The following is a 27,140-nucleotide window of genomic DNA, read 5'->3' as shown; positions in this document are numbered from 1 at the left end:
GTTGGGACTTGTAGTGCTGAAAGATACTTAAGTCCTCGACTTACGATCACAATTGAGCCCAAAATTTCTGTTGCTAAGGGAGACAGTTGTTAAGTGAGTTTTGCCCCATTTTACAATTTTTCTTACCACTGCTGTGAAATGAATCACTGCAGTTGTTAAGTTAGTGAATTCACCATTGATTTTGCTGGTCAGAAGGTCACAAAAGGGGATCACATGACCCCAAGACCTTGCCTCTGAATTTTGATCACGTGACCACGGGAATGCTGCAACAGTTGTAAGTGTGAAAAATGGTCATAAATCACTTTTTTTCAGTGCAGCTTTAACTTCAAACAGTCACTAAACGAACTGTTGTAAGTTTAGGAAAGCCTGTATCTGGGGATGGGGTGGGGAGCCATGACCTCCAATCCATAAAATAATTATATATATATTTTTTAAAAAACCCACCCTCTCAAATAGACAAGCTTTGTTCCACAGAATATCTAGCCACTGACCAGGTTCAACAAGAGTAGAAGTTGAGCCATAACAGGGCAATTCTGAGAGATAAAAGCCTGTCGTTCTCCTCATAATAGCAGAAAAAACTTTTCTGAACTTTTTGTCTGAAGTGTTTCCTGCCTAAGCAGGGGGTTGGACTAGAAGACCTCCAAGGTCCCTTCCAACTCTGTTATTTTAAAAAAGGCTGTATGTTTATTTCTGTGCTTGGTCTGAAATAGGTGCTACGCATTTTTGGAGAAAGGAGGATTTCTCAGGGTAACAATGCTGAACACAACAGCAGAGTTGGTCAAAGTTGTCTGACAGCCAACTCTTCTGAACTGGGAAGCATCCGTGAGTGATATGACTCAAGAGCTGTCTGTCCAACTTCCTCCTTTATCAATGGGCCGTCTGCTGGCTTTGATCAAAAACCTCCCTTCCTCGCTTACAAGAGTCACAGACAGCCTGTAAGACATTTAGCTAGATCAAATCCACAGCCAAAGACAGGAGTGGCCAAAATAGGAGAGGAAATAAGGTTTTTGAGGTTATATATACTCAAGCTTACCTAGTTTCCCTTTATACAGACTTAGTAAGAGTCCGTATAAAGCATTTACTTGGAAAATATTTCTGTTAAAGAAAATGGACTTGAGTAAATGAGGTGGCCACTCGTTTTAGCAGGATCTCTTAGATTGGCGTCTAGCACTAGATTAAAATATCCCTGATATTTAGGAATTTCCAAGACAACTGGAAAGCTTTTAGAACCGAGTTTAACTGGGCATGGTTAGTCAGGGGAGATAGGATAACAGTCTTTCAATATTTGAGGGGCTGCCACAGAGAGGAAGAGGTCAAGCTATTTTCCAAGGCAACTGAAGGCCAGGCAAGGAATAATGGATATAAACTGAACAAAGACAGATTCAACCTAGAAATGAGAAATTTTCTGACAATGAGAGCAATCAACCAATGGAACAGAAGTTGCCTTCAGAAGTTTAGGAGCTTCATCACTGGAAGCTTTCAAGAAGAAACTAGACTGCCATCTATCAGAAATAGTGTAGAGTCTCCTTCTTGGGTGAGGGGTTGGACTAAACGGCCTACAAGGTCCCTTCCAACTCTATTAATCTGTTATTTTATCGTTAAGTAATGTTACTAGAAAAATAAGTGGGCTTAGTTTCTTTGAGAGGATTGTGTGGATCATCAGGAGCAGATTATTATTCTTTTCAAAAAAGTTTTTATTGGTCAAAAAAGGTTTATACAAATACATATCAGGTATGGTAAATTTTCATTTTTCTTATGCAAGATAAGAATTTTACTCAAATTTTAAACACATACAACAGCCATATGGCAAGCAGGTGACACGAAGTAGCTAAGTTTACAAATCTTACATACGCAATAAAGAAGGGTCAAGAATAAACAGAATATCATACAGAAGAGAATAAGGAAAACCAACACAATACCAAATATCTTTGTCACTTCCTAGTTTTGGATCTCAGAACTCTGGGTTCAGCCTGACCCAACTCCAGGGCCGCAACAGCGGCAGCCGCCTCCGCCCCATGGTCTATAACCTCCCCTTCTTCAATTCCTGGGTCATCTAATTCCAGGAGGGCTTTGTGTTCCTCCACGTAGGCCGCAGCCTCCGCAATTGTACTAATTTTTTTCGTAATGCCCTCCCGGAAAATCATCAATCCCTCTGGCATCAGCCATCTGAAGCCTACTCCCTTCTGGTACACAAAAAGTAATATTTCTTTCTCATTTCACGTACCTGTCTGGGAATCTGCCTCAGAATGGCTATCTCCCTGCCCCTATAAGTCAGTGCCCCACTCCTATGTTTTCTAAGAATTTCATCTCTCGTCTCTCTTCTCACAAATTTGACATGAACCTCTCTGGGAACTGCATGCGTGCGTGCATATTGTGAATTAACTCTATAAACTCGATCCACATCCCAATTCATAAAGTCAACACCTCTCCCAAGAAATTCTCCCAACAATTTAGTCACAACATCTCTCAAGTCTTCTTGGTCCACTTCTTCCAAATTTTGAAACCTAAGGAAATAAGACATTTTATCCATCTGTAGTCCAAGCACAGCATTGCCTGTCGTCTCCTCTCTTTTCTGCACTGCCCGCATCTCACCCTCCAGACCTTCCACTTTCTGCTTGTTTTCTGCTGAGACTTGTTGAGTATCCTTTAAATCCTTTTGGATAGTCACAATTTCTGCTCTTATTTCCGTTTGACCTCTTTGCAAATCATCCAGTTTCTTGTCCATATTGGATAACTTTTCCAGAATTCTCCATCTCCAGCAGTTGGTCTCTGACCTTTGCCATTTAAAAAAAAAATTTCAAAATCCTCAGGCAAGCACAGTATCCTTGTAATTTCCTCCGGATCCACCAGGGGCACTCACAGGAGCAACGAGTCCAGAGTACAGTTAGTCAACCAGGAAGTCAAGGGAAGTGATGTCATCAAGATTCTCATAGTGAAGGCGGAAGCTGGACGCCACCATTGTTCTCAGAGGAGGGGGCCTCAAACCTCCCTCCTAAATTTCTCCATCACCTCTTCTCCAGAGCTCCACAAAACCGTAATCTTCTTATTTTAAGTTCTCCTCTCCAGAATGACTCGTGCTCCTTCCAGCCGCAGGGGAGAAAACCCCCGCACTCCGGAGCACTCCACCACGCCACCGATATCCCTTCCCTTCTCCATTCCTCAATTCTTCTCCGCTCCTGTTCACCACCAGGCTGCTGCAGTTATAAATCCAAAGCCCGGTGTCACGGGCACAGCGCCCAGGCGACGACCAAAGTAATGGCCGTGGCCTGTGGCCTCGAACCCCGCCGAGCCTAGGACGCGCCAGCATCGGTCCCCCAGTCCTGTATGTCGGCCTAGAAAATAAGTGGGCTTAGTTTCTTTGAGAGGATTGTGTGGATCATCAGGAGCAGATTATTGTCTCCAACTTTTCTTTGGTATAATGTATCTTCTACCGTGCTTTATACTGCCTTTTAATTTATTATTCCTATTATGATGATGATTTCTGTCCCTGTTTGGAGCTCTTTGACTATAAATCAATAAAATAACTTAGTAAGGCCAGATTGTTGGGAAGGATGTCACTATTATTCATATATATATATAAAGATAAGAAATACACACACACACACACACACACATACTGTATATATATATATATATATATATATATATATATATATATATATATATATATATATATATATATATATATATATATATATATATGTTTTCTGAGGTTTTCGCGGGTGTTTGTATGTAGGTCTTTGGTAGTTCGGGTTTTCTCCCGCATAAAATTAGAAGTGTCTTGGCGACGTTTCGACGAAGTCTCATTCGTCATCTTCAGGCTTCAGCTTTGTGCTTCTGGGAAGCTGCCAGAAGCACGAAGCTGAAGCCTGATGGGAGATATATATATATATATATATATATATATATATATATATATTTATATATATATATATATATATATATATATGTAGGTCTTTAGTAGTTCGGGTTTTGTCCCGTGTAAAATTGGAAGTGTCTTGGCGGCGTTTCGTGAAGTCTCATTCGTCATCTTCAGGCTTCAACCGTGCTTTTGGGAGCAGTGTGTGATCGCAGCTGTTTCTTCCTTTTAACTGCTAGTGGGGGTTTGAACTGATTGGGTGGGAGTTTGGCTGTGCTCTGATTGGATGGGGGTTTTTTGTGCTCTGATTGGCTGGGGGTGTGTCCTGTTTGGGTGGGGGCTTGGTTGTGCTCAGTTTAGTCTGTGTTGCAGAGGGATTTGAGCTGGTGAGCTGCATAGCTGTTGTTTGGCTTTGTGGTCGTGCTACATCTTCATAGTGGGTGTCAGTCTGCTGCATGTATGGATTGGAGGGGTTTGAAATGGCTAATGTTGCAGCTGCGGTCTGGCTTCTGGTCCTTGGTCGTGCTTCATGATCAGTGTGGGTTTGGGTCTGCTTTCTGGGTGGATGTGCGGTGGTGACATCCTGTGTGGACCTCATGAGTGTGGGTCTGGTGTCATTCCTCATGTTAGGGACTCATTAGCCATTTCAAACCCCTCCAATCCATACATGCAGCAGACTGACACCCACTATGAAGATGTAGCACGACCACAAAGCCAAACAACAGCTATGGAGCTCACCAGCTCAAATCCCTCTGCAACACAGACTAAACTGAGCACAACCAAGCCCCCACCCAAACAGGACACACCCCCAGCCAATCAGAGCACAAAAAAACCCCCATCCAATCAGAGCACAGCCAAACTCCCACCCAATCAGTTCAAACCCCCACTAGCAGTTAAAAGGAAGAAACAGCTGCGATCACACACTGCTCCCAGAAGCACGAAGCTGAAGCCTGAAGATGACGAATGAGACTTCGTCGAAACGTCGCCAAGACACTTCCAATTTTACACGGGACAAAACCCGAACAACCAAAGACCTACATACAAACACCCGTGAAAACCTCAGAAAACACACACATATATATATATCCCACAAATCACCTTAGTATAGCAATGATCAGCTTTCCATATCTTCTCATTTTATTCAGCACGGATATCACTAAACATCTGGGTAATATATATGCAAATGATATGCAAGTGATAAGCAAACTTTATGTCACATTTTGATTGCAGATCCTGCATTTGCAGAATCTGGAGTACATCACAATCCCATTTTCCGTTTAATTATAGATAAACAATTATCAAGGTATCTGGGCTCGTTTGCATGGACAAGAAACTGCAGTGTGACTGTCCACAACAAGCAGGACATATTTTCCAAAGGAAGGTAAAGATTATAATGTAACCGACAAGAATGTGCAGCCCAGTAATACTTAACTTGGACATTTATGCCAAACCAAGATAACCTGCTTTACTACTAAGGAAACACTGAGATTGAGAAAATAGTATTATTCCAATAGTTAACAAAGGAATGTGCAAACATTTAAAAAATGACTACTGCCACAAATCTATTCCATATATTAATTTTCCCTTAGGAAAGCCTAATCAGCAAATTTGGCTTATGATTTTTTTTTAAAAAAATAGTAACTGAACCCTTTCCTGCTATATACACATGAAAAATGAAATGTAAATGTTTTTTTTTTTAAAAAATAATCCTTGGGTTTCTGGGGAATCCAAACCTAAAACGTTACATTTCTGCCTGCTAAGCAAAGAGCTTTAAAAATGTATAAGATAGAAGAGAAAGGATATTCAGATTCTTTCAGAGGTTTATTACTACTGAAATTATTTGTATAGCATAGAATGAACTTCCTGTGTTGCAAACCTCCCCACTCCAGAAACTTCCTTCTGAAGACTCGCTTAACTTGAATTTGGAAATCCTTCTGTGTTTGCCACAACCCTCTGATCATGATGGCCGAGAGCAAATATTTGAAGATATGCGATGGTCAACGGCTTTCCAATTTATCAGCCTTGTCTGTAAAGGAGTCCCATTCAAATCTGAACTCTGAGAGGGATGTAACCAAGAAAAGTGCCATTTCTTCCTCGATCTCAAGCAGAGATTACCCTGAAGGCAATTCCCATCAGAACATGGATTAAATTTCTCATCTAATCAATTATCAATTGGTTTCTAATCGATCTGGAGTTGTGGAGTCAACAAACCCTCTAGCATTTCCTTAAATAAGAAGGTTGCCTAGGGCGTTATCCAATTTCAGAGGATCTTAATAAGGGTGGCATGTCTAATTCTTAAAGCACAGGTAGTCCTCAATTTACAGCCATTTGTTTAATGACCAAAGTTCAACAGCACTAAAAAAATGACTTACAGCAATAGCACTTAGAGTTATATACCGCTTCACAGTGCTTTTACAGCCCCCTCTAAGTGGTTTACAGAGTCAGCCTATTGCCCCCAACAACCTGGGTCCACATTTTACCCACCTCAGAAGGATGGAAGGCTGAGTCAACCTTGAACCGATGAGATTTGAACTGCCGAACTGCAGCTAGCAGCCAGCTGAAGTAGCCTGCACTCTAACCACTGTGCCACCTCAGTTTATGACTGTGTTTCACACTTACAACTATTACAGCATTCCCAGGGTCATGTGATCAAAATTCAGATGCTTGGCAACAGTATGTATTTATGATGGTTTCAGTGTCCCAAGGTCATGTGATATTCTGACAAGCAAAGTTAATGGGGAAATCCAGATTCATTGAACAGCTGTGCTACTAAGTGACCCGGGTCGTAAAATGGTGCAAAATTCACTTAACTATCTTGCTTAGCAAGATAAATATTGGGCTCACTTGTGGTCATAAATCGAAGATTATCTGTATAGCATGAACCACAGTTTGTCTGATCACTGAGAAAGGAACCGTCCTCCCAACCTGGATGGTTTTTTTTAAATAAACACATCTAGTGGATGAGTAGAGAAACTCGGCCCATGCAGCTTGGCAGGGTCTCCTCTGTTTTCCATATCCTCCTTCTCTGCCTTTCATTCATCCTCTTGCTTTCCTCTCCAACCTTCTCTAACTGCTTGCCATCTTCCCTGCTCTTCTTCTGACGACCTCTCAACTCCTAACATTTCTAGAGTTACCATTATATGATTCCAGCCTTCAAGCTCTTTAGCTTCGGCTGATGGGAACCGAAATCCAAGAGAACTGGAAGAGTGCCTGGTTGGAGAAGACCACAATAGGCAATATAATGACCTAACCCTAAAAAGAATTCATAAAGACCAAAAACGCCTAACTGTCTAACCAGAAATGCTACAAAACACCATTAGATGCAAAACATACTGAATGGAAGTACTGCAAAACTATTGACAAAATCTGCAAATCTGCATGGACCAGGACGGGGGTGGGGAATGAAAAGCCCTAAGAATGCCCAAAACACATCCACAGCTTTCTTTGTTGTCAGTGCAACAGAAGTATTAAATCCGAAAGGGGGGAAAATAATTATCTTTGAAACATTGAAACCACCTTTCTAGGCACTATACTGTTACCAGAAAGTGAAAAATCAAAGTATGATACAGATTCCTCACAACGAGCAGCATCTTGTTGAAATAAACTTTAGAGGGACGTAATTAGCCACCATTCTGGCCTTGCTTTAAATACATCCAGAGGTCGTTGTTTTTCCCCTGAACATTTTAATATTACTAAAACTTTGTCCCCTTGCAAGATTCCATTTCCATTACGTAGGAAACGGCACCATGCAGATGACATCAACTGGAACGGTTATGACCTTGATTAGAAGTGAAGATTAACTTCATGGAGGAATCAATACGATGGCAAAGGCTGAGGTCTCGGGGGAGGGGCTGGGTGGGTGGGTGGGTATGTATGTATCCCTTCCTCATTTTGTCAGTGGAGATATTTGGTGTGTTGCTCTTTGTGCACTGTTGTGTCTCAATAAAGAGTAGGCAGAAGGATGGGTTGATGAATTGACAGTATCTCTAGCTTTTTTAAACAGACAGCCTGGTCAAAGAGGCAAGTTTTAAAGACTCGCAGACACATCTGCGACCTCACACACTCTGAAAAACTTCTGAATCTGAATCCAATCTGTTGCATAGCCGTAGGATATAATAAATATTATATCAGGCAAGACCATAATATATAGTATTTGCATAAGAAGGGCTATTCATAATTTCCAAAATATCAAATGTGCTACCGTAGCCAGGTTAGTCACTGGAGATTTCTCTACACAATTAACTTGTGTGGAGTTGCAGGACTGTTGGATTTTCCTAGAGATACACAACTAACACATCTGAAGCCCTCCCCCTTCTTCTTTGGCCACAAATTAAAGCTGAATAAAATAAGTGTCACAAACAGGCTGCAACTGATACTAAATAGATTTCACTGGGTTTTCAGGCAGCTACTTAATTCATTGATAACCTTCTAAACATTCAACATAGGAAATCTTCCTTCTCAAACCTTAGCAAAATGTGCAACAAAATTGCAGCAGGAGTTAGAGGAGTAAGGGATAACCATTGCTAGGCTTCCACAGTTGTCTAAAGCCCCCAAATATCAGCAGAGAGAGCTTGAGCCCCAGCTTTTCAAAGGGGAAGGAAATCACAGTTTACCTGAGATCCCACGTGATGGTTTAGGACAGGGGTCTCCAACCTTGGTCCCTTTAAGACTTGTGGACTTCGACTCCCAGAGTCCCTCAGCCAGTTGGAGACCCCTGGTTTAGGAAGAACCCAAGGCTTTAAAAAAAAGCTAGGAGACCATCACAGGGCTGTGAATAACAACCGACAAAAGAAAAATGCAATTTTCCACCAAACCAGTCAAAAGGAACTATTAAGAGGCTCATCTACAGCATTGCATTAATCCATTTCTTAACTTCAACAATGTGCTGAGGTATAGATGCTCAGTGAAGGAGACTTCCATTTACTAGCAATCTTCATTGGTGTTGCAAAACATAGATAAATCCTCAGAACACTTTCTTAATATACCTTTCATGACAATAAATGAGGTGGAATGAGAAGCAACATCACGCTGGGATTAGTGGGATGAAAATCTCAGCTCTCCAGACATTTAAGCCTCCATCCAGGAGCTGGCAGAAGACTCAAAGCATGCAACTCTGCACGATTTGACTCTTGGTTGCAGACAAATATAAAGACATACATAGCCAGACAAGATTGCCTACTGCAGTAACCCAGGCTCTGTGGTGATGGTGGGGGCTCCCCAAGATTTAAATTCTAGGACTTTCTGAGCCATGGCAAGAAATGGAGATATGTGGATAGAATAATTCTCTCTTTTCTGAGAAGGGCATCTGCCAGCGTCACTTCTTACATCTGCCAAACCTACACATTCTTTCAAAGATTACCATGAAGAAACATGCTAACATTAATAAAGTAGACCCAGATTTCATGTCTGATCTCTACATTTTTTCAGTAACACTTTTTAGTGTTACACAAATGTAGTACAAAAAAACCCACATTACAAAAAATGGAAATCAAAGGAAGAGAGAAAGAGTGTAAAAAATCCCCTGATCAATAAAGGAGAACACGTATTTGTAGCTCAAGGTTTTTCCAGTTGCAATGTATGGCTGTGAAAGTTGGACCATAAGAAAAGCTGAGCACGAAAGAATTGAGGCCTTTGAACTCTGGTGCTGGAGAAGACTCCTGTGAGTCCCTTGGACTGCAAGGCGATCCAACCGGTCAGTCCTAGAGGAGATCAACCCTGACTGCTCTTTAGAAGGCCAGATCCTGAAGATGAAACTCAAATACTTTGGCCACCTAATGAGAAGGAAGGACTCCCTGGAGAAGAGCCTAATGCTGGGAAGGATGGAGGGCAAAAGAAGAAGGGGACGACAGAGAACGAGGTGACTGGATGGAGTCACTGAAGCAGTTGGCGTGAGCTTAAATGGCCTCCAGGGGATGTAGAGGACAGGAAGGCCTGGAGGAAAGTTATCCATGGGGTCATGATGGGTCAGACAGACTTTGTAACTAACAACAAGCTCTAGGTTGAAATGAGGGGTCCTTGGGGCTCTCTGAGCTTGGTGGTTTTCTTGTAGACATTTCATTCCCCAAACTAGATAACATCATCAGTACTAGTCAAACAAGCGAGCTCAGAGAGTACTAAGGACTCCTCATTCACTGGTCAGACAGCCAAGAGAAAAAGGTACTGACACTTGTTAGCCACTTCTTAAAACATTAAAAGTTCTCTCCCCTAGTGAGGAAGTTACTGTAAGGTAATAAAAATGGGACAAAAATCTAATAAAGAAATACATAAAAGGATGAGCAAACAGTGTCATCAGGTGGGGATGGTTAGTACAGGGTGAAAGGAAAGAAAATGAGGGTGAACCTCTGGCAAACAAAGGGATCACAGGAAGGGTTGTGCTATCTTTTTGTTTGTCATTTTGGGGTTTGAACCATCTCGTCTCCCAGGCTGTTCTTGGAAGGAAGTCACACAACCCCTTCAAACTAACATCTAAACTTTGGGCCTTGCTCCACCAAGTCCCCTTGTCAGACTTTCCAATATCAGTCCAAACCTGGGAACAGAAGGGAAACAGGAGAAGCTGGGGCCATTGTGGCTGAGAGGAAAGAGGCAGCCTCACTAGAAAGGGTTGAGCAAAGGTCAAGGAAAGCTAGGAACACAAGAGCAAGTCCAGAAAGATCAAAGGAATGGCCCTTCCGCAAGGCAGCCCTTGAGGGAATTCCCAACAGAACCTGAATTAGATATCTTATCTAGTCAATCAATCAATTGATTTCTAACCCACCTGGAGGTCAACTAACCTTCCAATGTTTCCCTTAAACAGGAAGATTGCCTGGGTGATTTCCAAGTTCAAAGGGCCTTAATAAGTGTGGTATGACTAGTTCCCAAAGTATAGGATGAACTGATCACCCAAGAAGCATTCCCAAGACCAACCTGGATGGTTAAAAAAATAAATCTAGAGGATGAATGCAGAAACTCAGCCTATGAAGCTTAGTAGGGTGTCCTCTGTCTTCCATATGGTCCTTTTCCCTGCCTTTCATTTCATTTTTGCTTTCTTTTCCAACCTTCTCTATCTCCTTGCCTTCTTCCCTGCTCTTCCAATGACCCTCCCCCTCCACCCACTCTTATTTGTATTTAATTTTCTGAGTTCACGTCTTCTGAAAGCCCTCATTTTCTTTCATGTGGTCCCAAATATCAGACGGCACCCTCCAGAGACAGGCTTATTTCTAGCTGTTGCTGGGATTTTGCTATTAGGACCCACATCAAAGGCATACATTCACAACAAAATAAAGGTAAAACATTCAAGAGAGTTTTTAAAAAAGGAGTAGAGGAAATCCAAATCGAAGGGGCCTATGTGGAACTCTGTGATGCAACTCAAACAGAAGCGGATGCAGACAATGCCCACAAATTTAAATTTTCAAGGAGCTTACAGCTTGCTCCCACTCTCCCCCCCGCCCCGTTATTAAGCAACAGTCCACACATATACAAACATTCAAGAATCACTGCACCCTTTTAGGACTGGAAGGTATCTCCAGATTTAAATTATAGTAAGGGATGTGAACTTTTTGCTCAGCTGCATGCCAAAAGTCTTGTATCAGCACAGCAAAATATTAACTGCTTAAAGATTAACCTGCCCCCACCACCCACCCAGGAGACTGATTCTAAATGGAAACACATTCCAAACTTGAGTCCGATCATACCAAATGCTTGTTACCCAGAATCCACCAGGATCTAAAATCCACTATCAAGGCTATGCTGAGACTACTGGAATTAAATAGGTCTCTCCAAACTTGGCAACTTTTAAGACTTGTGGTCTTCAATGCCCAGCATTCCCCAGCCAGCCATGCCCTTCTGTTTTCCCATACTGGCTGGGGGATTCGGGGCATTGAATTCACAAGTCTTAAAAGTTGCCAAGTTTGGAGACGCTTGGAATCAAGGATGTAGCACATGTGTCCATTAACAGTAAACCATTGTTTGTTTTTATTACCTTGTACTGGACAATAAGTATTCAGTATGGATCTGCTTTCCAGCCATATAGATTGACAAGGGCTACAAAATTTTCCTCAACTGAGCAATGCAGGTGGGTTTACAGATTACAGAGTTGGAAAGGACCTTGTAGGTCATCTAGTCCAACCCCCTGCCCAAGCAGACCCTATACCATTTCTGACAAATGGCAGTCCAATCTCTTCTTGAAAGCTTCCAGTAATGAAGCTCCCACAACTTCTGAAGAGGAGCTGTTCCATTGGTTGATTGCTCTCACTGTCAGAAAATTTCTCATTTCCGGGTTAAATCTCTCGTTGTTCAATTTCCATCCATTATTCCTTGTCTGGCCTTCAGGTGCTTTGGAAAATAGCTTGACCCCCTCCTCTCTGTGGCAGCCCTTCAAACATTGGAAGATGGCTATTACGTCTCCCCTGGGCCTTCTCTTCACTAGACTAGCCATGCCCAGTTCCTGCAACTGTTCATTGTATGTTTAACCTCCAGTCCCCTCATCATCTTGGTTGCTCTTCTCTGCACTCTTTCTAGAGTCTCAACATCTTTTTTACAGTGTGATGACCAAAACTGGATGCATTATTCTAACTGTGGTCTTACTAAGGCTCTATAGAGTGGTATTAGTACCTTTAGATCAGGACCTATCAATTACAGAAACCAGATTTTTAGAATAATATGTATAGCTGTCTAAGTAGCTAATTCAGCTTCCAAAGGTCTATTTATACAAATAATTTTGCGTGCCTGCGGAGCCAGAACTCTTATTGCATGTTAAAAAGTTTATGTATCATAACAATGAAATCACAATGAAATAAAGAATCATGGTTTCAGGATCAGTTATTTCTAGATATTCTTCCTGTTCTGGAACACCGATAGATCTGGAGGGCACCAAGCTAGGGGTGGTTGGTCTACATAGAAAGTCCATGTTGAATGAAGCAGGAAAGTTCTGTAGATCAACAAAGTTCTAAGTAGAACATGAGCTTCATCAATTTCAGTATTCATTTTTCAAAACTGTATTTTGATCCTGATTTAGATCCAAAATGCCCCAAACTTTTAAGTTTGTCGTTTGGTCCAGATTATAAATCAAAACTGATTTTCATTTTTTTAAAAAATTACTTATTCTAAAATTATACAGTGCATGTAAACAATTTCTCATCTGCACATATACTTCTACAGTACGCAAAGCAGTTGAACATATTCCATCCAAACAATTTCCTTCACATTCTAGCAGAAGCAATTTAATTCAAAACAGAACTGAATTTAAGGCATTCCAGTATAACCATAAGCAGTTATGAGGTCACATTTGCAGCAAATCTTCAACCATTTCCCATCATGCACTGAAACCTGCATAATTTTTAAAATCAAGTGGAGTGCACCCAATCCAAAATGACCTTCCACTTTGGGCAGAATTATCCGTCCTGGATGATTTGTCCAACTCTTATGAATTTCCATGCATAGAAAAGGCAGTTTCCTAATGGAGTAGACACCAAAAAACCTGAGTGGTCCTTGCTAAGAACAAAAGTATGGTCTGACCGGCTGCTAAAAATTTATCTTAAACTCTGAATTCCAAAACTGGGGCATTTTGCTATTAAGCACTTTTTCAGATGTGCTAAGATGGCATTTCAATATTGATGGCCCTTGCCTGAAATGTAATTTCAGCTGCCTTGCCTGAAATGTAAAATCTGCAATATCCATTTTATCTTCTGGTCAAGCAAGCCTCAGCATCACCCAGTATCCAAAAATAGGAGTCAAACCTTTCTCAGCTGAAGTCTAGATGCCCAAACTGGATTTGGCCAGGCACAATTGCCAAGTGACCCTGAAGGAGGAGGCAGGGCTGGTCTTCGAAGAAGATTCTGCTTTAAGATCACATCAGCTTTAATTTCCAAAACCCCGAGGCTGGTGCTTGTATTTACATAAATTAGGCTTTGCAGAGTCCACAATTCCTTTCAAGTGACTCAAAATTCTAGCTTTTTTTCTTCTTCTGACATTGAATATCTTTTTGGCAACACCACAGCCCAGAACTTTCATGATCGGAAGATCTCCCCAAGCAAAAAAAACAAAAACAAACCCACAACTCTTGTGGATTGTGAAGCACAATCTTTTTGTGCCCCTTAATGCTTCAAACCCTTAAAACAAAACAAACGCCAGGCACCCCCTCCGACCCAGCCCATTTCCCAGGAATCTACTACCCTCCTCAAGTTGATGAGACAAACATCTGTAGAATAGTGATCTTTATCCACATCTGCGGCTGCTGGATGTATTGGGAACGCTAGACGGGAAGGAAAACTGAGGAAGGGCGGGGGGGGGGGAGAAGAAAGAAAGCAAACACGGCAACGGAGACGGGCGGCCGGTCTATTCCACAGGGTGCTCGCTCCGCAGATTACCGGCTTGTCGGGCGGGGTGTGTGTGAAAGAGGAGGGAGGGGAGTCGAATTTGGGACATCGGTTGCAGCCGCTTCCCGGAGCAGGAAAACGGTTTCCGAAGCTCGACCAAAAGTTGGAGCAGAGCAGAGCACGGAATTTGCCCCTAACTTTTGCCTCTCACATCCCCCAATCTGACAGCAACAGCCGACGCTGGATGCCAGAACTCCGGGACGCTCCTTGGAGCATCAGCCGGTCTTCCGACAGCCTCTTCCTTCGCCCCCCCAACTTGGGCAGGGAAAAACGAAGCACAGAAGGAATCTGCCCACCCCACTCCTGCACCGCTTCACCGTCCCGGCCGCTTGCAGCCCAATTCTGAGAAATTGGCCTTCCCAGAAAGGGAGCGAAGGATTCGGGGAGGCAAACGGGCGGGGCGTTGAGAAAGCGCTGCTCGGCAGCTTTGCTTGCGCTGCGTTCGCGGACTCGGCAGCTCCGGGGAGGGGAGACCACGCGGAGAGCCCGCTCCCTCTTTTCTCTACCTCGGCCGCCTTGCCAGGGGCAAGTAGGGATGGCCCCAACACACACACACACACACACAGGCCCCAAATGTCCCAGCGTTTCTCCTCCTGTCCCGTGGTGGGGAAAGGGGAACCCTCCCTCTCCGCAGTGCCTGTGCCGAAGAGCCACCCACGGCTCCCCCCACGCCTTGCGGGGCCAACGGTGGCCTCCTTCTGGCCGGGCAACAGCGCCGGCCCCCTTTCCGCCTCCCCCCGCCACGTGGTGAGAGCCCCGAGGCGCCCGCCGGGCTTGCCTCTCCCGCTCCGGCCCGGCTCACCTTGCAGCATGGCCTCCAGCTTCTTTCGGTCCACGCGGAACCGCTCCTCGCCCCACTCGGGGCTGTCGGGGGCCGCGCGGGAGAGCCCGACCGAGCAGCCTCCGCCTCCTCCGTCGCTGGGCAGGGGCGAGTCGGCGCTGCGCTCGCTGTTGGAGCCCGGGTCCGAGAGCGGGTAGCCGGGCGGCGGCGCGGCCATCCTCGGGCCAGCCGCTGCGCCCCAGTCGCCGGCGGCCGAGAGAGCGGAGGCGGCGGTGGCGGAGACCCCGTCGCCCTCGGCCGCCGCCTGCTCCGCTTCTTCCCCGCAGCAGCAGCAGCAGCCCCCGCCGTCGCCTCGGCCGCCGCCGCGGGAAGCTATCTGGCCCCAGAGGAGGCCGCCCCCGGCTTCATCCCAGCCCGCCAGAGCCTCGCCGGCTCCGCCGCCGCCGCCGCCCGCCGCCGCCTCCAGCTCGGGCTCCCCGCCGGGCGCGCGGCCTGAGCTGCAGCCGCTGCTGGCCTCGCACAGCGCACGTCCCGGGCCGGCGGCGGCGGCTCTGCTGCGCCCCCATCCCGCCCGCAGTCCGCACAGCATCCCCGCCTTCTCCATGGAGCAGCGCCCGCCCAGCCGCCCGGAGCCCGAAGGGAGGCAGGCCGAGGCCGGGCCAGGAGCCGCGTGGGCGGGTCGAGCTCGCACAGCCGGTAGGCGAACGCGGGACGGGGCGGCCGGGGGCGGCTGCTGGCGCTGGACGGGCCAAAGCACATCTGTCCGGAAGGCCCCGCCCCGCCTAATTATGCCTTCTTCCTCCTCCTCCTCCTCCTCCTCGCACTGCCCGGCGCGCTCGAGCGGTCGGGATCCTGCAAGGCGAAAGGCGTCTCTAGCGCAACCACTTCCCGAAGTCGGAGGACTCTTCTCGAGTCAAAGCCTCCTGGGGTCGAAGAGGAGGCGAGGACGGTCGGAGAAGCCCCTCCGCCGGGTTGATCCCTAGATTGGCTCAGGGTTGGTTGGTCCCAGCTGGATTTTTCAGGGACTATCTAAGGAAAGGGCTGAATCAAGAAAGGAGAATATTTGTAGCTCAGGGTTGAACTGTGGGCTCCTTGATCCTCTCTGAGCCTGTCAGTTTTCTTGCAGGTTTCATTACCCAACTAGGTAACGCCATCGGTGATAGATGATGTGATCTGGTTTTGGTAATGAAACATCTGCGAGAAAAACAACCAAGCTCGGGGAGCACCAAGGACCCCTCCAGGCTGAATCAGGAGGTAACTTAAAGGAGAAGATGAAACTTATCCTTGGGCTGATGGGTGGTTGTCTATGGATCATCTCCTGCCACGCCAAGCATTTGCCCAGGTTGGAGCATCCTGGTTCTTGTAGGCAACCTCACTCCCCATCCCAGTTCTTTTGTTTGCAGATTGTAGAGAAGGTATCCTTTGGCCAGCCCTTCTCCCGGTTAACCAAAAGAAGACCCTTGGCAGATCTTGGGTGTTTGTGGCCTGAAGGGCACCAGCTGGAGGATCTGGAATTGTGAACTCCCTCCATGTGATCAAGGATCCAATCTGTGCTGGGTTTGCACAACACACTAAGTAGGGTTAATGGAACCATGATTTGTAACCACTCAGCTGGCTTCTCACAACCTGCTGAAATGGCAGCTGCTCAAATCTTCTTGAAATTAAGCTCAGGTCCTGGTAACTTTATGGAGATGGCTGGGTAAATTTTCTGGTCCAGCATGAGACAGATTCATTTCCCTTTATTACAGGATGTTTGGGGTTTTTTCCAACTTCCACTCTAGGATTTCTCTGTAGTCCCCCCTCCAAAATACAACCAGGCCAAATACTGCTTAGCTTCAGGGCTCATCAGCTGTTGCTTGCTGAAACAAACCATAAGATAGCTAGCCATAGTTTATTTGTCTGAAGCAAAAATGATTAGTTTATGGTTTAATATTGGATACAATGTACGCTGCAGATGAGGACAGAAAGCAGTTAACAAATTCTTTGGTCAGTTTTCACTTTAAAACTGCTTTCTCCAAGTTGCTTTCTTAGCCAAGAGAAGCAAGGAAAAAGCAGGCAGCAAAAAAATTGCCAGGTTGAGTTTTTAAAGGACCAGTGACAAAAATATGTAGAAACTTCTGTTGAGAAGTTTCAAGTTCCAAGACAAGCTCAATTTAGACTGCATGATTTTAAAAAAATGCTCTCGAGCTCTGATTATTTCCCATGATGGGTAAGTTTGTGCTACCCCTTTAAAAGCACTTACTGAGTTTCCTTTTTCAAAGAAGTCAACTCATTGCCACAGGATATTGAAATCACTGTAAGTGGAATTTACTTTAAAAGGTGCCCCATTAACAGAAGTAGAGTTTAGAAATTAACAGTTAAACATTTGGGGGGGTCTTGACCATACATTTTTTTGGCTGTTGACTGCAGGAGAACTTCTAGACAATTTACTCTGTCTATAAATTCTGGGTGTAAAGGTAGACTATTTGCTTAAAGATGCTTGTTTGGGATTAAGAATGGGATTTCAATCCAACAAACAATCCATAGCTTGCAGAGAAGATAATTGTACTTTTAAGAAAGCCAGTTATTATAATTGAAATATTGTTAAGAAAGCCGGTTGGTTTTCTCTTGATCACTACTCTTGAATTGTTATCAGATATTTGCTAACTCAACTGAGAGTTCATTTCTAAATCCTCTTTTCAAACAGCCGCTTCTAAAGACACCTTATGACCCCACTCTTATTCAAGAATAATGTCGGTCTTGTTGGTGGGTCACAATATCTGTACAAGGTATATATTATTCCTTTATAAAATGGTGAATATTGAGGCCCTTTTAAGCAGTTTAAAGAAAGCCTCCTGAAAAAAACATTAGTCAGGCAAGGCAACAGGTTTCATAGAATTGAGAGAGCCTGTTTTCCTTGCTTCAAAAAAAAAAAAAGTAGTTTGTCACACTTGGCTGGGTGCTAAGCACAAGCCATGCTTTCTACCTTTAATAAGTACGGTAAGCACCACATCGTTCTTATATATATCACACATATGTGCTAGTCATTCCCGACTCTAGGGGGCAGTTCTCATCTCTGTTTCAAAGCTGAAGATGTCTCTGTGATCATGTGACCGGCATGACTCAACACCAAAGGCGCACGGAATGCTGTTACCTTCCAAAAGGTGGTCCCTATTTTTTTACTTGCATTTTTTACATGCTTTTGAACTGCTAGGTTGGCAAAAGCTGGGACAAGTAACGGGAGCTCACCCCATTATGTGACACTAGGGATTCAAACTGCTGAATTCCCCAGTCAATCTTTGGTTGCATTTAAAAAAAAAACCTGAAATCAACCATACGATTGTGCATGCCTCAAAACCAGAGGCATACAGTTCCTTTCCTCCCTTCCTTTTAGTGTTGCAAATACATTTGAGGAATAAGCGATACGTACAGGTGTCAGATCTTCATTTTCTACATTCCTGGAATATTGTCATCGAATTTTTTTAAACATATTTTTTATTTTTACTATATAAGGAAAGAGCAACAGTTTCAAAGTGTATATAAACAGTGTGATGTCTGCTTACAGTTAATTTGAGCAAGGTATACATAAAAGGTGTACATAAAAGAAGGTATCTTTTCTTTTATGTACACTGAGAGCATATGCACCCAAGACAAATTCCTGTGTGTCCAATCACACTTGGCCAATAAAAAATTCTATTCTATTCTGTTCTGTTCTATTCTATTCAATGGTCATCATAACAATGTTCATTAGAAGTGATCATATAACAGTATTTTCTCAACATAATATTAATACTTAATTGTTAATATTAAATCATATTAATAATAAACATGTAATAAACCCTCATAGTAAAATTAATCCTTCTCTTACAATTTTAAATGTTCCAACTTCTGTTTCTGTTAGTTAACCATTGATAAAATGAATCCCTTGTTTCAAAATATTCTGTATCTTCCTTCTCTTTAATTTCAAGTGTTAATCTATCCATTTCTGCACATTCTAGTATTGTTTTTATTATCTTCTCTTCTGTAGGGATCTCCACACCTTTCCAATATTGTCACAGAACTGTAGATATGGAAAGGTTCATTTAGGTCAGGGGTGTCAAACTTGCACCGTCATGGCGCAATACCTCATGTGATGTATTAGGACTTGTTTCCCCTTCGCTAAACCAGGTGTAGGCATGGGCAGCACATGACACATCCGGCCCACAGGTCGGGAATTTGACAGCCCTGATGTAGGTCATTGGCTCTGACTTCCTGCAGGATCCCAATTAGACAACTGTCCTCCTTGTCTTTCACCCCCTTTCTGGGGAATTCTTCCCTGTTGTTTGGGTTAGGATATTGTCTTCTTCCAGATGGTTAATTCTGTATGGAATGTGTCTTAAGTGACTTCCTAATGCAAGTCCCGCTCCATAGCTTCCTGCTTAGAGCATCTCCACTAGTTGCGAATCATGGATGCTTAATTCTGACACATTTGGAGGGCACCTTCTATCATCATCATCATCATCACAGTAGGCATTTTGTTGTGATACTAAACAGGCCAGTTGGACTTGACGTTGCTTTGTGTCAAGAGAGAGGACGGTTGGACTAGAAGTGGGCATTGGATAGCTTAGGAAACCACCTGACAAGGACCAGCTGCTTGCTTGTCACTGTGAAGAAAAGAGAGGTTGTATAAAAAGTATTTCTGCTGGATACTGGTTTCTGTGATTATATGCATAGTGCAGAGAAGAGCAACAAAGATGATTAGGGGACTAAAGGCTAAAACATATAAAGAACAGTTGCTGGAATTGAATATGTCTAGTTTAATGAAAAGAAGGACTGGGGTGACATGATAGCAGTCTTCCAATATCTCAGGCCTTGCCGCAAAAAAGAGAGGTTCAAGCTACTCTGTAAGCACCTGAAGGCAATAAGAAATTAATGGATGGAAATTAATCAAGGAGAGAAGCAATCTAGAACTAAGGAGAAATTTCCTGACAGAACAATTAATCAGTGGAACAACTTGCCTCCAGAAGTTGTAGGTGCTCCAACACTGGATGTTTTTAAGAAGAAACTGGACAACTATTTGTCTGACATGGTATATAGGGTTTCTTGCCTGAGCAGGGGGTTGAACTACAGGACCTTCAAAGTCCCTCCCAACTCTGTTATTCTGTTATTTGTCAATAACAGAAGCCCCAAAATCACTTCAAAATGTCATCAGTCTTGTCTCCTTAGAAGGACAAAGTGTAAGGGGTGACCTGGGGATGTTATCCTGCTGGGAGGAGAAAAAAGACTAACAAGTATTGGGAGCCCTACTGTGTGATTCTTTATTGGTACAAGGTAAGAGGCAAATTTGTCTGAAAATCCCTAAATTTCTCTGACATCATTTCTAAAAAGCAAGCAAACACAGTAGATTCAATAAGTAACTTTACTGAGTTGACTGTTGGGACAGGTCTTCTAATCATTAATTGAAAAATCAAGAAGAGCTTCTGATGCTTTTACTCATACACACCCTGCCAAATTACCCCCTATGCTGATGTTTAATATTGTATCTCAAGTAGCATTGAAGTGCTTTTCTCTCAACTTTTAACACAACAAACCTACATCACGTCTGAAGTCCCCAGACTGAGTGCAGCTGCTGTCTGCATTCATCAGTGAGTCTACTACAGCTCGGCTGTCTGCTGGAAAAATAGCGCTACTGTATTTGGGCTGTAGAAATCCAGGCACCCAGTAAGTGGCAACCAAGAAATATAGAACAGGGGTCTCCAACCTTGGCAACTTTAAGACTTGTGGACTTCAACTCCCAGAATTCCTTTGCTGGCTGAGGAATTCTGGGAGTTGAAGTCCACAAGTCATAAAAGTTGCCAACGCTGGAGACCCCTGTTCTATAGAAGACATTCAGCTTTTACTGCTGTCCAGTACTCATCTATATTTTTGCTTTAAACAAAGGTAAGGAAGGTGATGAATTAGGCCTCATTGTGTGGCTGTCAGCTTGGAGAAGACAGACAGAGTCCGTGGAAAGTGAAGGAATGATGCCTTCAGAGGAAACTTCTCTACTGAGTTGGCTTCCTTCTCTCTCTGCCTCACTAGTGTTTCATCCCTCACTGTATCTCTCAGAAGATGCAAGTCAGCAAGGAGACTGAACGCAACAGTTGGGTGGTAAAACTCTTGAGTCCCTGGAGGCAACACCTTGTGGCACAACCTGAGTGTGCTGAGCATGAGCCCTGGCTTGAGGTGCATCTCATTTCTCCACTAGTAATGAAGCTTAGGCTGCATTTGGGTCCCCTGTACAGCCATGAGGGAGCCTACTACATTTTAACTTAGAAGGATGTGCAAATTGTGCCCATGGATTGGTTTCCCCTTCAGTGTGTTGTGTGGTCACCCGAAGAGAAGTGATAGTACACACTGAATTCTTTTTTTTTTATTTTTTTTTATTTTCCAACAAACTTACATAAAAACATATCACCACTTCAATTACAAAACAGTGTGTTGGTTGGATACAAGTCTTTTGTGCATTTTCACCATATTCATAGTTTACCTAATTTCACATTTTATCAATCTAGTATATATCCAAATATTTTTATCCTCTAATCATTTACTTAACTATGTCTATTTCTTCCCTCACTTCATACAAAATGTTCTAAAATCTAGGTTCACTTATATTGTATCATTCATTTCATCATCCTGAATCAATCCCATAATAATATATCTTTATGTTATATTTTGTATATTTCTACAATTCTTGTATTATAAAGACCTCTACCAAACTTCATTACCATATTTTTTGTCTAGCCATTGATAAAATAAGTTCCATATCTTATAATATTGTTTATCTTTTTTCTCTACATATTGTTCTCTAATTTCAAATGTCAATTTGCTCATTTCAGCACATTCCATTATTTTCTTAATAACTTCATCCTGTGTTGGTATTTTCTCATTTTTCCAATTTCTAGCAAACACAATTCTAGCCGCTGTTACTACATTCACAATCAAATATCTCAATTCTCTATTATATGTTTCAGGTATAATCCCCAATAAGAAAACCTCTGGTTTAAAGTCTATATGCTTTTTTATCATTTTTTCCATTTACTGGATTTTAGTCCAGTATCTTTTAGCTTCTACGCACGTCCACCAGATACGGTAATATGAGCCCAGTATCTGATGACATTTCCAACATTTTTCGGATTTATTCTTGAACATTCTGGCTATTCTCGTCGGGGGTAAATGTAAAACATCTTATACAAATTCTCTTTATATGCCGTTGACACTGTCATTTTATAGTTTTGCAACCACAGTTTTTGCCATTTCTCTAAGTCAATCCCGTGTCCAAAAATTTTCTCCCAAGCAATCATTGTTTCTTTAACTTGTTCTTCTTCCAATTTAACCTCTAATAAATATCCATACAATTTTTTAATTACGTTTTCATCAGTACCTGTTAAAATTTTATCTAAATTAGTCATATTATTATTTAAAACTTCTGTCTTAAAATCTTTATCATATCTAAAATGTATTTGCAAGTAAGAAAACCAATTCATCTTTATACCTTGTACTTCTAATTCTTGCATAGATTTAAATTCACCCTTTTCATTCAATAATTCACTATATATAACAATTTGTTCCTTTCTAAATGTTATTGAATATGAGAATGCTTCAATACTTGATAACCAGACTGGAATTTTTAAATAATGTTGTCTCTTGTTTAATAGCAAGATCCCAGTTTAATAGCAAGGCCTCTCGTATAAAATGTCTTCTAAAATTCCCGTGTTTTTGCTTCCTTGTACCTTAAGAAGACATGCCATCCCAACAATAAAACATGTCCTTCTAAAGTCAATATTCTAGTATTTCTTAACATTATCCATTCCTTGATCCACATCAAATTTGTTGCTTGGTAATATAATTCCCAATTAGGCAATCCAAAACCTCCTCGTATTCTAGCATCTTGCAACAATTTTAGTTTTATCCTTGCCTTTTTGCCCTACCAAATATATTTCAACACTATTTTATTCAATTCTTCAAAATATTCTTTCCCCAACTTAATTGGAATTGTCTGGAGCAAGTATAACATTCTAGGTAATATATTTATCTTAATCGTTGATATTCTCCCTATCAGTGATAGTTGTAAATTTTCCTACTTTGCCAAATCTGTCACTATCTGCTGTTTGAGTTTACTGTAGTTATTCTCTTTAAGTGTACTACATGTTGCTGTCAAATATATTCCCAAATACTTATCCTTATTTGTGACCTGCATCTTTGATGGTTCCGCCAGTTCTTCTTTTTGTTTTATTAACATGTTTTTTGTCAAAATCTTTGTTGGATCTTTGTTTATTTTCAAACCTGCTACTTTTCCATATTCTCCTATCTTGTCTATCAGTTTAGTTATTGATTATAATGGATCTTCAAGGATAAAAACCAGATCATCAGCAAATGCTTGCAATTTGTATTCTTCCTTTTGAATTTTCATGCCTTTTATATCTTTTTCTTCTCTAATATTTATATTTAACACTTCTAATGTTAACACAAACAACAGGGGTGACAGTGGACAACCTTGTCTTGTTCCTTTTTTTATTTCAATAGACTCTGTCAATTCTCCATTTATCATTATCTTTACTGTTTGTTTATGGTATATGGCTTCTATGGCTTGAATAAACTTTCTACCAACGCCCATCTGTTCCAGCTGTAATAGCATAAATTGCCAATTCACATTATCAAAGGCTTTCTGTGCATCTAAAAATATCAAAGCCATTTGCTTTTCAGGATGTGCCTCATAATATTCCAAATTATCCAGAATTATTCTCATGTTATCTTTAATCTGTCTTTTTGGCAGAAACCCATTTTGATCAGAATGTATAAAATTAGTTATATATCTTTTAAGTCTTTCTGCCAATATTGAAGCAAAGATTTTATAGTCTGCATTTAACAGTGATATAGGCCTATAATTATTGATTTGTTGGTATTGGGTGAAATGCTCCGGGTTTGGACTGGATTGCCCGATCTGGTAGCAATGGTGGCAGGTGGTTCGGAGAACCGGTAGCAAAAATCCCTGCCCGCCCCCCCGCCCATGCTCTGCCGAGCTGTACGATCATCAGTGTTTTTTTTTTACTTTTAAAAGCATTTTTTCTTCAGCCAAAAACATGCCTTTAAAAGGGAAAAAAAAGCCTTTGACGATCCCATGGCTCAGCTGGGATCGTCAGAACCCTTTAAACTCTTTTTTTTAACAACCTCTGGCTAAAAAAAAAGGTTTTAAAAGGCTCCTCTGGCGATCCCAGATGAGTTTCCTGATCATCACAGGCTTTTAAAATAATTTTTAACAACCTCTTACAACAGCCCCCCACCCATACCCACCTAATCTCCCCTTCTCACTTACCTAATTACTGCTCCTTTCAGGCTCGCTAAAGCCTTGCTTTCAATCAGTGCAATCAGTTGCATCAGCTAGCAACTGAATCTGCCTGCCTGCAATCCATTTCCTCAGTGAGCAACTCAATCTGCCTGCCTTCAATTGGTAAGTAAATGGGGGGTGTTATCTCTGATAATCTATTTAAAAATTCTCTCACGAAGCCAACACACTTTCTCTTGATCTCTGCCGTTCCGGAGCTGTCCCAACTTCAGCAGCTTTAATGGCTGCCTCTTCGCCACTGGAAAAAAGGGCTTCTCCTGGATCAACCAGGGACTTTGCGATATCCCTGGGATTAACAGGATGTGCCCTTCTCTATCACCATTTCTATGGGACGGTGAGGTCCAAAATGGACCGTCCAGCAACGGCGATATTGATGGCGATCTTGCAGCTTCAAGATCACCCGTTGTACCGTCGCGACATCAGCTCCGCCCTTCTCGAGTATACACTGAATTCTTGAATCAATGTCATAGTAGAAGATCAAGCCCTGTTTGTTCCTTTGTGTCTTACTTATTTGTTCAATTTTAATCCCACCTTTTGTTCAGGAGTTTAAGAATAAAACGGAGTGCCTAGTGCTTCCTCCTCTAGTTCTTCCCACCACAATAATTCTAGGAGATAGGTTGGACTGAGAGTTTCTGTGGAGATTCTCAATCATCCAGGTCATGGTTATCCCAAAATTGCTTTTCCGAAATGCAATTGGTCTTTCTTGGTTGTTTTTCCTTGAAAATGTTTTGCTTTGAAGAAGCTTCTTGGATAAGAAGGGAAAAGTTTTCATAGAAAAAAACCAAGAAAGTCCAGTTGCCTTTTGGAAAAGGACCTTTGGTTGGACTGAGAGGGAGAGTAGTAGATGAACAAGAGCTTGGGTCCTGCTGCTCCCAGTGTACCACCTTCACCTCTGCCTATTGCTGGCTCTCCTGATATTCTCCATTGTTCCATTGTTCCATAGTTCAAGACTTGGAATAATGGATTTAAGCTGCAGAAAAGCAGATTAAGAAATGTTCTTCCTGTTAGAAAGGTTTTTCCAAAAGTTTAATGGCCCATTGACATGAAGGATTCTGTTTTGTTGGATGTTTTCAACTGGAAGTTGGAATGAACAGCTGCCAAGACTGTGCCTTCCAATTCGTTAAGACTATAACAGTAAGTCATAAATCACAATTTAGAAGCAAGAAGCTCTGCATTTCACCTAGGGTGTGGAGCCAAAGTAACACAAGCAATATTTTGGACAGTCAAACTTCATTAGTCAAACTTTGGTCTCTTGAAATTAGTGGAGAATTAAGCTAGTTTTGCTAAACAGAAGAAAACTCTGAATGGATAGCAATAGTTCTATGGGTTCTTGCCTGGTATTTGTCCTATATTTGGTTCTAAAAATACTAGGTGAACAATCAGGATCATCCGGGCCTCAGATTTGCAAAGGGATAAGAGTTTGACCTCTTGTCATTTGTATGCAGGGTTGTCTACTAACAACTTCCTGCTTCCGACTTTTTAGCATCTCGTGGTGCTGAAATATTTCACACTAGCTCAATTTTATGAGTGGTAGTGCCCCATTTTTGGCCTCTGCATATCCTGTTTTTGGCCCGTTCCAGGCAGCACGGATAGGCAGCAGCGGTAGCGATCTCTACCACCTGGAATGGGCCAAAAACGGGATGCGTGGAGGCTGAAAACAGTGCGGAGGCTGAAAATGGGATATGTGGAGGCCAAAAATGGGGCGTGCAGAGGCGGTGATAGGCAACAGCGTGGGTGGCGACAGCGGCAATGGGCAGTGGCGATTTCTGCAGCCTGGAACAGCCTATAGGTGGTATTCCAGGAGGCTGATCCAACCGCCAATCAGCTGCTTGTGCTAAATCAGGCTGTGCTGAAGCTAACCAGGCTGTTTGCTGCAAGGAGGTAAATTGCTGGGCGGCAGAGGCAGATTTTTCCCCTTTGTTTTCCTCCCCAAAAGCTAGGTGCATCTTATACTTAGTGTCTTATAGTCCGAAAAATATGGTATCTATTTTTTTTCAGGATGCAGCAGAGCCTACAGAATGAATTACAATTTCTATCAAGTATGAAGGCAGAAATCGGTACGGAATCTGATATTCTGGTATGCTGAAGGAGGCCAATGAGAGATAACAACCAATTTGAATGCCTCAGACCTGGTTTGATTTATTGGTGGACTCTTGGATGACTGTTTAAAAGTATGAATGATTGAAAGGACAACTGGAGTTACTTGCATGCAATCGCCCTCTTCCCTCCCCACATATGATTAGACCAAATTCCGACAAGCTACATTCCTTATCAAAGGCAGCAATGCTCCCTCTGCTAATGTCATTCCTGAGCTATGAGAAAATGTTCCCTGGGTTTGCAGGTAGCCTCACATTGGAATTCCTGCGCAGCTTGCAAGATATCGGTATTTGCTCTGATAAAAGGGCCATACTTTTGCCTTCGTGGAGGCTTCAGGAAGAACACATGCCCATCAATTCTTTTCCATCCCACTTTTTGTCTTGGCCATTGTTCTGTTCTTGATATGAAAACTTATTTTCATATAAAGAAAATAAGAGCTGGAGCCTTTGCTAAGCTGGTGCTGTCCAGGTACTTTGGTCTACAACTATCCATCACAGCCAGGGCCTCATGGGTGGCAAGGACAGGTCTAAATCACCCAAGTAAGGAGGGATGCTGCATATTACCAGTAATTTCATGCATTTTTTTGTATTCCAGTAGCTGTATAAAATTCAAATTTAGAACATAGACAACACAGTGAATGTATCAATTACATTAGACAGAAGGTTTAGGGAGATAGGAAAACTGAACATCTGCTTGCCTTCCATTAGA

At 42.5% G+C, this 27,140-nt stretch overlaps 1 protein-coding gene across 1 annotated transcript in view; it reads right to left on the bottom strand.

Moving 5' to 3' along the window:
• The window catches only part of BICC1 (BicC family RNA binding protein 1), a 115,577-nt gene extending 99,937 nt beyond the window's left edge, over nt 1-15,640 (bottom strand). The window contains exon 1 of the mRNA XM_058188321.1: nt 15,014-15,640. Coding sequence (XP_058044304.1) covers nt 15,014-15,596 — 583 coding nt within the window. The 5' untranslated portion in view covers nt 15,597-15,640. The remainder of the gene's footprint in view (nt 1-15,013) is intronic.
• Nucleotides 15,641-27,140: the final 11,500 nt, after the last annotated feature.

This window comes from Ahaetulla prasina, chromosome 6, assembly GCF_028640845.1.
Source record: "Ahaetulla prasina isolate Xishuangbanna chromosome 6, ASM2864084v1, whole genome shotgun sequence".
NCBI classification, from domain to species: Eukaryota; Metazoa; Chordata; class Lepidosauria; order Squamata; family Colubridae; genus Ahaetulla; species Ahaetulla prasina.
The sequence above is the reverse complement of the archived record's forward strand: the minus strand, read 5'-3'. Positions and strand labels throughout refer to the sequence as shown.